General features: G+C 36.6%; 1 protein-coding gene across 1 annotated transcript in view; it reads right to left on the minus strand.

Moving 5' to 3' along the window:
• Positions 1-12,008, minus strand: part of SPOCK3 (SPARC (osteonectin), cwcv and kazal like domains proteoglycan 3) — a 162,921-nt gene that overhangs the window by 99,843 nt on the left and 51,070 nt on the right. The window contains exon 3 of the mRNA XM_059844493.1: positions 1,516-1,561. Within this exon, the coding sequence (XP_059700476.1) occupies positions 1,516-1,561 (46 nt within the window). The remainder of the gene's footprint in view (positions 1-1,515; positions 1,562-12,008) is intronic.

Consider the following 12,008-nt stretch of genomic DNA (forward strand, 5'->3'; position numbering starts at 1 on the left):
ATCTTTAAAAATAGATTTTGTGGCCTAGGAATAAATACCGTTACACATTTTCATAGTAAGGGCTACCCTCCTGGTATGCTTGGACATATATTTCCATATAGAAGCTCTTATTAATACAAACAGAATCACACAGATCTGTCTACATGAGCAATTTTGCCATACTTTAACACATTAACATAAGAAGGCCTTTCAAAATGTGCTGAAACGAGGAAGAATGAATTAAAACACTGTTCACAGAATCATGAAATAGTTAAGGTTGGAAGGGATCTTAAATATCATCCAGTTCCAAGGCCCCTGTTCACTGCTGGCAGTGAACCTTCCACTAGCCCATGTTACTCAGAGCCCCAATCCAGCCTAGTCTTGAACACCTCCAGGGATGGGAAGTTCACAGTCTCCCTGGGCAACTTGTTCCAGTGCCTCGCCCCATCCTATAGTAAAGAATTTCTTCCTAATATCTAATTTAAACCTAGCTTTCTCCTGCTTAAGGCTATTGCCTCTTTTCCTATCACATGTCCTTGTAAAATGTCCCTTCTCACCAGCTTTGACACAGAGCCCTTTAGGGACCGGAAGGCTCACATGTAAGACATTCTTTGTTTTTATAATATGCACAGCTACCAGTTCCTCCAACCACTAATTTTTCTAATATTACAACAAAGTAATATCCCTCACAAGTCAGTATCCATTGTGGAGGAAGTTCTTGAAACTGAATAAACACTATCTTCACAACATATCTTGGTCTCTTGTCTACGAGTCACTGCACTGCTTCTTCATTGCATTTATGCCACTGGTACTACCAGACAACACAAAGCCCCTGAAGCATTTCTCAGAGCAATTAAAAAAAGTACCAATATCCTCAGCAGTTTTAGAATGGCAGCAATACACTTTGAAACAACATACATGAGGGGGATTATATAGACAGTAAGTATTAAGTTCCAGTGCCTGGGGAGGGAAAGTGTAATGGGATTGTTTGCTGCCTTTGTTCATAGTATTCTCTGCCTAAAACTGCTGTATTGCAGCATTCTCAATGCTCCAGATGCATTTTGCCTCAAGACAGATCACTTGAACATGACAGACTCCCAAAATTGTTTTTCTAGATTATGTTTTATCTGTTGGATATAAAGAGACATTCAAAATCTTAATTTTTTTCTCAACTGCAAAAGACAAGTATTAGAATGCATGACTCCTTTTCATCTGATGTCCTACTGAAAATGCCTGAGTTCTTCACATAAATATACCAATAAAACAAAATCTTCCAAACCTCGTGTTTTTCCAAGGGAAACTCTAAGCTGTTTTGGAGGTTTCTAATGCTCCCATCTCTCTCTAATCAATAATGTTTGAAAAAATCACAGACATAAAATGATGTTTAGGCTGAATTTCTGGTCCTCTTTAAATCAATTAGTTGAAGACCGAGAAAATTACACAAATTAACAGAATTCTGTTAGTATTCTAGAACAGGAGCACAAATATAATTACTTAAATTCTATCCCACACAAGTACCCAGGAGCAGAATCTTACCTTGATCAAATGGTTTACCCGGACTCCATGTACGAAAATAATCATCCTGGAGGGGGAGAAACAACCTAAATTTAGTAAAACATAAGGAATCCATGAAGAGCTCACAGTATCATAAAAGACAGAAGAAGCATACCAACCTCTACTTCCTAGAAAAGGCAAGCAGCAAAATAAAAAAAAAAAAGGAGACAAAAAGATTACAGTTATCATAATGGGACAAATTACTTATACAGAACAAAACAGTGTAATTTAGAGGCCATTTGCAACACTCATAGTAAAAATGCTATTCAAAAATGTTACTTAATAGCATTTAAAATAGAAAATGTCTTACACACAGTACTCACACAGGTAATGTTTCTAGCACTGTTTTTAAAATGTTACGGTAGTTTTCCTGTACTTTGACTTCAAAGCTATTGAAAAACTTAGCTACATTTTCAATGCATGGTTTTTCAAAAGTAAAGCTTCAAAGTCATCATCAATAAAACACAGCTATTTTAAAAAATATATGAATTTTAGAAAGATAATTTTCTATGTAGTTTTCATCGCATCAGTAAGATCTTTCATTTAGTCAGTCTAATTAGCTCTATTTTCCACAAATCATCTTTATAAACATAAAATATCTTCCTCATTATGTCATCAGCTGTATTAGGCTTCAATTCCATGAAGGAAAAACCCAATTAAATGAATTGCTTTCAAGATTATGAGAAATTTGATAATAAATTACAAATTCATAGCCAAGACAATAGATTTATCTGCACATCTCAGATAACAGGTATCACAGAAAAATGGCTGGAATTGTTTATTATGTCTTAATCCAACTAACTATTCTCTAGAAGAAAATATTTAAAAGACTGTACCCAACATTTTAAAGTCTGTATATATTAAACTTAACAAAATGCAGCGGGTGTACTGTCAAATCCAGCAGTTCCATCCCACTTGCTAAAAGATCAATGTAAAAAACCATCAATTTATACAAATTTTAACTAGTGAGAAAATGTAAATCTCATACAGTTGTCAAAGTCAGAATTTAGAAATTTATCAAGCATCAAATACATCTTTGCAAGTACGGAACACTCATTGGGTTTTGATCCCAAAAGAAAATAAAAAAAAAGTGGTTGCAGCCTAAACTGTATTGGGCTGATTATGTTTTATTAGTAAGAACATTTTTATGAAAATTTGTGCTTTGAAAGACAAAGACAGAACTGAGCAGAATCTGGAAGTGGAAGATAAAACTGTATTTCTGTACCAATATTAACCATTCTTTCACTATGTGCTGCATAGATTAACAATCTACAAATCAGTATATGTGATCTGCCTTTTTAATTACTGTATTTTTAAAGTAATGAAATACAGGCATATATTTTTTCAAAACACACAAGAAGTAGGCAGAAATTACAATTATGATGGTATTTTTAAAATATTCCTCCTATTAGTTTTCATGATGTTATTCCTACAGTGGTGTTCTGAACAGGTCTGAAACAGCTGTAAGGCAATTCTGTTCCAGGAGTTACACCACAGTGGCAAAACTTAAAATTCTTGAAAAAAACAAAGTGGGAAACTCTGTCTACTAAATCAACAATGTTCATTCACAATGAGCCCATGCATAAAATTGGGTTGTTATTATAAAAATAGTGAAAAATTAAGAGTATCTAGAACATTCAGCTATTAGAACAAAAGAGAAGTCATCCTCAGTGTGACAAATATCCCCTCTAAGACAAAGCATCCTGCATTTTGCTTAAGGAAGGATGTACAAGTGTGGCTTGTATAAATTATATGTTCTCAAGTTGGCCTGAAACCATCCAGAAGAGAAATCAATTCTTGTTCATCTCTATACTGCAGACAACTTCACAGACCCCAAAGATAATATCCCTCAGGCATTGCTAGAAGTCTTGTTGACTGACTTCTGTCTACAAAGCAGATCCCTACCTTTCTTGTTTCCCTTCTGTGAATCTTTTCCAAGTCTGCTTTCTTGGCAACTAGAATTGTGCAGAGCATTCAAAAGGAAGCAGCTTTATGGATCTATACACAACACAACATATTTTGTTCTGTATTCTTCTCCCCAACATGCCTACCCCTCTGTTGTCTTTGTAGGTTGTATCTATGGTTTTGTTCTTTTTAGTATGATTTGAATGGTTTGCATGGAATTTTCCATTAGAAATCCAAAATATAAATATCCATAAACCATAGGTACCTATACTGATTTTCCTAAAGAGTTAATTTTTCCAATCAGCTGCTACTTAAATAAAATCCACTATTGGATATGTCAAACAAAACCCTTATGTGTCTCTACAAACAATTAAAATTGTTAATCTTGTTAATCTATTGTCAGATTAAGTAAAGAAAATGCTTCAATAAATTATAGTTTCATAATTTAACAAATATTCCTGAAGGTGTTTAACCTTCTGCATAAGAGCCTGGCTTCCCCTTACATTCAGACCTCTCCTGATCTTCAGTCAGTAAGTTTGATTACAAAAATGTTCAACATCCTCTGCAGAATGTAATCAAGATCATTATATAGCATACAAAGCCTCATTTTCATCATTTCAATATGAAAACAGAATGAGGGAGTACACAGTTTTAAGTGAAGACTGGGGAGCATCACAGCATCTCTAGGTAAAGTAGTAATCTGTAAATGCAAAAGTCAGTGTCCCAGGATCTCAAGACAGAGCTTAAGTCTTCTGAATTTCTTCAGGTTTTCCTGGCCTTTGTCCTGAGCATGTTATGGGCAAGTTGTAAAAGTAAGCAGAATAAAGTCACCGATTTGTAACAGTAACCATACCACTTTTTCAACATTTTCCAGCTAACGGTACTCATACATTTTAAACAGAAAATTCATCCTTACTGCTCTACTTGAAACTCTGTGAAATGTCAGGAGTTCTTTCAAGTGTCTCTTTGAAAGACACAAAGGGCTTCTAATAGCCATGGATGATGGATTTCAATGAGTTTAATATCTATGCCTTAAAATTATGCATATTTAAGCATTACACTCATTCAGGGTCATAGTGATGAAGTGTTTCTAAGAACTAAAGCTCATGCTACAGTTATATATGCAATTTGAGACTAAAATAACTTTTTTTTTTTCCTGAAAAGCTCTTACTATTAAAAAAAAAAAAACTATGACATCTGAAAATCTGACAACCCTATAAAAAGAACCAAAACAGCATTTTAATGAGAAAAGATATTGCAAAATAGGAAAAAATATATTCTGCCTTGAACATTTTTATTGCTTCTTTTTGGACTTCAATATTCTTCTACATGTATTCTTGTACTGTTAAAAATGAGTTATAAGTTTTTAAAAAATACACATTTAAGTATGGTAAGAGAGAAAAAAGCTCAATGGAGAAAACATCGAACAACAAAAAACCCAGCCCATACATGGCAATGGAGTTATGCAGCAGAAGTTTTCATCTTTCTATAGACACAGAACCTATGAGCCTATTACTTTTCTTTCCTCTGTAGTACATTTGTTACATTATTTAAGCGATCTCTCCTCTGCAACATTTTCTGTAGATGCTGCTGTCACTTGAACAGAAATCTATATTCTAAAGAACATACTAATACATGGTTGATGAGTGACTCAGAGAACAGCAGGTGTCCATAGGAGAGGAAGGAAGTTTCCTCACAAAATATTTTCAGACCAAGGTTGACCTGAAATATTGGACAAAGAAAACTCAGCCTTTGTTTTGTATTCAACGTTTTAGCTCCAGTATGGCCTACACAGTAAAAGCTAATATATTAAAATAAAAGCTGATTTGTAACAGAGAATCCACTAAAATTGAAGCAGTTTTCTGAACTCATAATTATCTTTATATTTTATTAAAATACAATTTCACTGCTGCAGCACAGGGATATTGTTATTTATGTGACTTACAAACTACCAGTTTTAGAAGAAGTCTGCACAATGTCAGGCTTCATTTATAATAACTTTTCAAGAAAAAATACTTCTAACAGTTGCCAAAGCAGGAAAGATATGATTTCCTGAACACTGTTCAACAGGAAACTTAATTCTGCCCATACAAAATTCCACTCAGATTTATATGACTTACCATAATGCAAAAAGTACATTTTATTGCTGGCCTCCCTATTCCTCCAGAGGGGTTGGTTTGTTTTTAACAAAGACTTGCATACTTCAATATATAGAGGGACATGGAATTGCATTTGACAATTTTAGAAGCAAAAGTCTTTCTGGCTGCCCATGCTCCCTAACAACTTAAAATCTACAGTATTAGATTGAGCTTATTTTTTCCTCACTGCCATTAGCTGTTTTCCTATTGAGTATTTCACTCTTTTTAATTTCAAGGAGTTCTTAATGGGCTTTCCATTCCAATTCTTCTATCTGCATCTCAAGTACACACATCTGCTTCTCATCCAACACGAAAGCTCTTTACCTCTTTTAGGCTAGGTCTCTGCTATTTGGTAGCTGTGCTATTTTCAGACTCCACTTCAACAAGCCAGCTCAGTTCAGCCAACTGTCCCACATCACAGCTCTCCCCTTGCCTCAAGCTCACTTCTGCAGCAAAATTGAGCTCCCCAAGTATTTCCCCTTCACATCTTTGCACCACTCCAATAGCAGAGGGTTTGACTCATCTGCCCCAAACCTCCCCAGAGACTGTAACAGATATTTGTATCCTAAGTCTCACTGAAAGAGCTGGGGTGGAGCTGTCATCTGATACCTCTGCACCAACCTCTTCCCAGTGCCAGAAAAAGAAAGCACGAAACGTGTGCAGAAATTTTGCTCCAGTACCTTTGGTCTAATGACAGTGAGATTGTCATTATCCTACAAAGCCTTAAATTGCTGGTCACATGAAGTCACATGAAGAACTGTTACAGGAATAAAAGGATGAGACAACAGCAAAGCTGCCATCACATGGGAAATCCACCAGTCCTAAATAACATACCTTCCTTAAATAAATGAGGGTCACAGACAGCAAACACAGAGTAACTAAGATACACACATCGAATGAGAGTACTACCCCAAAACATAAACCATAACTGAGGAACTATAAATTGCACCAGGAAAACACATTATGCTTATGTATTAGAAAATTCCTCAACCTGAAACCTGAGCCAGCCTGGAATTCTCATCCAGGATGCAGACATGCTGTTCAGCAGCATGTGGATACTCACTTGCCTATCAGATGCTGGTTTTCATCTCTGCTGAAGTGCACAGACATCTGATCTATCATAAGCCATGTGAGCACTCTGCTGTACAAATGTGGAGTGTCAGTTTAGCCCATTAAATGCAGGAGAGTGCACACATGAGAATAAGGCAGATACTACACTGCCCAGAACCCTATTTACTATCACAGCATCTCACCTATCTCAGAACACCTGTGAAGGCAAGAAGCCAGCATGGACCTTGTGCTCCTTAGCACATTTTTTATTAATTGTCCCAGATGCATGTAATAAGTCGCTTGATCTGTCAGACCTTATGTGATGTCACATAGCTACAGGTCTGCAGTAGAACTAGGAACAAAACTAGCTCCAGGAGGGGAGGGACTTTGCATCTAGCCCATTTTTTGGCTCAATACTTTTTTCTCAACAGGATCTCCCTTTTCCCACCAGCTGAAATACCTGTTTTGCTGCCCATAAAGCCAAATTTAGGAACTGCACAGAGCAGGAAGCTGTCTTTAGTGAATCAGTTTAAAAAAAAAAATTTAAAAAAATCACATTTATTACACTTAAGAAATTAAAGAAAACAAGCCCAGAAGATATTTACGCACTAGCAAAATGGAGACTTCCGCCAGCTTTGACTGCAGATTAAGTCTCCCATTAGAAACATAATCAGTTTAGCCAAAACCTCCAGAAGTTCAGTGCTCAAAGTACTCAGATACAGACAAAGGCAGTGGCCCTTTGCATCAATACTTCTGAGAATCAAGGAGCCAAGATAACTATCAGTTAATAACTCAAAGAACGAACACGAGAAAAAATCCAAAATAAAGAACCACCCCTGAGGTATCACAAGCACTGCTCCTCGGGCAGAGAAAGACAATCAGCTGCAGGCAAGACAGAGCCTTGCTGCAAACCCCCTTTGCTGCCCGGCTGGCAGGCAGCCCCCAGGCACGGGCTGCAGCACTGGCAGGTGAAAGGACCCTGGTTTGCTGTTCCGTGCCAGCCTGCAGGGAGCCTGACATCAGCTTCCTCCCCAGCTCCAGCTCCTGGGCCCTGCCACCCCTGAGGCCAGCATTCATGGGGCTGGCAAAGCACAATCAGAATCAATAGCTGCTTCCAGTGACTCTGGCACTCAGCCCCCCACATCTAATGCTCATCCCCCTCCCTTCCTTTGCCTCGTGTTTCTAGCACCATTGATGAAGCTGGGCTGGGAGCCACCACTTTTCAGCCCTCTCTGTTGCACAGCCCCATTCAGTAAGATTTCTGTGGATGCTGTCCTTTTGCTGCTAGCAGCATTACTAACAGCAAGTTTGAATAGCACTGTATAGTATTTGAAATATATATACTGTTTCATAGTATTTGAAATCACTTGTCAAGAAATACCACATGCTCACTAAAGGATATATTCAGAAATACGATGAAAATACTGAAAAACATTTTGAAAAGGAAGGAATTAATATCAAAGCACAAACACTATAAGCTTTTAGATCCCAGTAAAATTTAAAACATTGTTTCTTTAAAAGTACATCTTATGTTTCTCATCATGGATAAAAGAAATATTGAACCATCTTTTCCCTACAAATATAAAAAGTTCTGATCATTCCCCTATTATGCTTTCAAAATTCAACTTGTGAAGAAGGCCTTAAAATATATTTGCTAGACAAGAGGAGAAAAAAAATGAAAACAGATGACATACATGAGGCAAAAGACTATCTGTGGGACTTTCATATGCCTGCTCAGGCATTTCATACACTTGTTGCTGTTCCATTTCCTCAGATACCACTTCACCAATGCACCAGCCCAAGGCAACAAGGGCAAAACTTATTCCCTGATCCTCTGCATATAGTTCCACAGACAGCCAAGAGCAAAACAGAAACAGAAACAGACTGTACACGAGGGTCAGATCACATATGTGGGGCTGGAGGGAATCTACCTTGGTATGTTGAAAGAGAATGGCAATATGATTGTAAGGCTATGTCTGTGTCTATAAAAAAAAGTTGAACTGTATAAAGGAGATCTCTGGAAACTGGAAAAAACAGCTAACATCTTCAAAGATAAAAGCTAAGAAAGAAATACTCAGTGCAGACATCCACCAGCCAGAGAGGCTTGTACAATGAAGTAACAGTTTTGTGCACAAGGAGACAACGGGGGGTGTGTGCACCTTCTGTATCAAATGCTGCACTACTCCACAAATGACAGGAGCTCATGTAATTTGTCTTTTCAAACTCTTCTTTCTCTCTCCACCAGCCTTTTTATTTTTGTATAACATAGCAATACAAACTTGTCATATTCAGGACAGAAGCCCTGTAAGATGAGAAGGACACAGGGAGGGCACAAGGACAGTAACTCTCTAGGTTTTAAAGGTCTGTTAAATGTCTAAAAGGATTTGAAAAGGCCTTGGTTCTCACACAGTTTTTGGAAAACAGTTTTTCAACCGTATCTGACCACTGCAAGAGGGGGAAAAAAGTGCTAGTCATCAATTTATATTCAGGAATTTGAAAATTTATCTTTTTACCATGTCCTAAAATGGCTTAAAAATACAGACACTATACCTTTGATGACATTTTTTGTTTGCTTGTTTGTTTTCCAGCCTGGAGAAAATTAATTACAAAGACAATCATGAGATCTCCTATATCATGCCAGTTGCATGGACAGAATTTTGGTATGTTTCTCCCAGCAGAGAAAAGAAGTCTCTCATCCTAAGGCTCAGGACAATGTTCTAGTCTACCCCTCACTGCCATGGAGACAAAGACCCTAATGTGAAAACAGTCCAAAATTGAAGAAATTAAGAATTCAAAATGTTATGAGAGAGGAATTACAGTGCTATTGTCATTACAAAGCAAAAAGAACAGATGTGTCAACAGAAAATGGGATGGAGGGAAAACCACACATACACAACATGTATGCAACTGAACAGAGGGAAATAGTTAAAATGGCTGGTCTCAGTACAAGACTGCTACACAGATATTAAGAAAATAATTCCTATCTACAATTAAAGAATTTAAATAGGATGTCATGCAGTTTACCATCAATAAGAGAAGAAGTGTAAAGACAAGAGAAAACAAGGACAGTAAGAAAAAGAGAACTATATTCTAAGTAACTCAGTCATCTTAGTAGGATGAAAAGAAATTCCCACACTTCTTGCCAACATTAGAAAATCACAAATTTAGCAAATTCAAGAACATACACAGAAGAAGCACATACACACTTCAGAGTCATAGGTGATTTAGTACAGTAATGGTATTTTAAACTGATTTGGGAAAATACATATTTCAGCAAGCAATGTATTTTTGAATTGGGCTTAATAATTAGATACATTTGAAAAAGATCAGCTGTTTTACCAAAAAGAAATGGTTATTCTGCAGATTAAAGGGATTTCAGTGGCATACCTTAGTCTGTTTGTTTAAACAGAACCAAGTCAGGGTTCATTTCTTAGAAAAATATTTGCAAGCCAAATGTCCCATATTCTTAAGAAGAAATTTAGGCTTTAGTAGCCTAAATTCCTGCATCTCCTTAAGAATGTACTTCACAACTACAACTTGTTTTAAAAAATATGCCAGTCTTTGTAGGAAAAAACTATAAGATGTGTTCTCATTCAACCTATATTTAAATTTAAGTCTAAAATTTACAATATTGCTATATTACTTATCTATTCTGAACTTCCCCATATCAGGTACTTCCTTTCCAAGAAAAGCTCTGCTTATATTAGTGGAGATTAATACAACACTACAATATTTCTCAGACAAATCAAGAGAGGCTGCTGTCTCAAGAAGCTTTCTAATGTTCCAATTTTTCAAACACCAGTTCTAGTGCATCCGTGATTAATTGTTTTTTCCTCATCCCTTAAGAAAGACCTGTCTTGTGACATCTTTATTATTGTATCTGCAAATACTAAGTAGCAAAAATGTTGACAACACTGCACATTCCAATTATTTCCTCCCTTGACAAAAAGCTATGCTAAGTTAGGGCAAGAGATTTGCAACAGTTTCAAATAAAATGCATGATGGTGATACCAGGTGGATAAACAAGACAAGAAGTTTAGGCTGAATCCTATGACAGTGAAGTTTAAGAATCCCAAATAAAAGTAAATTAATTTTAAATAAATCACGGATGTTTTGTTTCCTAACTCCAGCCACTATGCTTGTGTTATGGAGAGTTAAGGTTCTTTTGATATCTTAACCATGTATGGTGAAAAACATGTAAAAAACTCCCACATTATGTAAATACTACCTAGGATACTCTGTATCTTAATTCATTAGCTTGTATTAAAAACACCAAGAAAATCAGGATGTGTTACAGTAAAACATGAGTCAAAACACCCTCTTTACTGCTTATCTGCAGAAGCCATAAAATAGCTGAGAAACAGTGGCCTTCCTCTGTCTTTCAAAACTGCACCTGCAGGCTTCCTAACTGCAGGGCAGCAGCAGCAAAAGGGGTTCAGACTGGTTCAGCTTCCCCTATATAGCAGATATAGCACAAAACCTGTCTATGTGACATATTTCTATATCCTTCTATATCTTCCCAGATATAGCATGAAATCTGTGTGTATGACACATTTGCTTTGCCCTCCTGATCCTTTGTTTTTCAGAGAAGCTGATCTAGCCCTAGTTTTAGCCCAAATGTTTGGGAATAGTTCTGAAGAAGTTTCTCTAAGTCAGCTCCTACAGTGCTCTTCTCTTAGGCATGTAAATGTACCAGGCATCATCTGCTTATTTACACACATCTCAGCTCAGCAAGCCAGGAAAAGAAACTGAGGGTTTCTCTTTCTCTTAAATATATACAGAGATACTACCCTTTCCATCATCCTTAACATCTTTATTGGGTAGAGGTGACAATATGTACAAAATCCTACTTCAGTACTGCGTGTTTTTTATGACTGTTTTTATCACTAAATGCTATCTGTCAAATCTGCTGCATCAGAACAGTCTTCCTCAGAGAAATCACTGAAGAACAATTCTTCCCAAAATAGTTATCTTCCATTGGTTCTAAAGAAAATAAAATCATTATTCATTTTTGTTAAGAGCAAAGACTGGCTTCACTCTCATCGTGAACAACAGCAGCTATTCAGAAAAACAACAGTTCAATCTGCAGGGCTCCACAGGGCAATATTATTTCTCAGACCCTAAAGCAGTAACTTTTACTGATGAAGCCTAAAGAATAAACAAAAGCATTCAAAAGATCAGTAAAGGAATATACAGGATTTTAAGCAAAAACGGAAATTTAGAAATACCAGCACTACTCTTTTAATTAATTCACACAGGATAACAAAAAAAGTATATCACCAAGTGCTGAATTTCTTGAAGGAATTATCCTCACACACAATCTAAATTTATCTCAAAGTAGCTGACCCATTTCTTGTAGATCTTAGTGATGCATTATTCTGA

This window comes from Haemorhous mexicanus, chromosome 4, assembly GCF_027477595.1.
Source record: "Haemorhous mexicanus isolate bHaeMex1 chromosome 4, bHaeMex1.pri, whole genome shotgun sequence".
NCBI lineage: Eukaryota > Metazoa > Chordata > Aves > Passeriformes > Fringillidae > Haemorhous > Haemorhous mexicanus.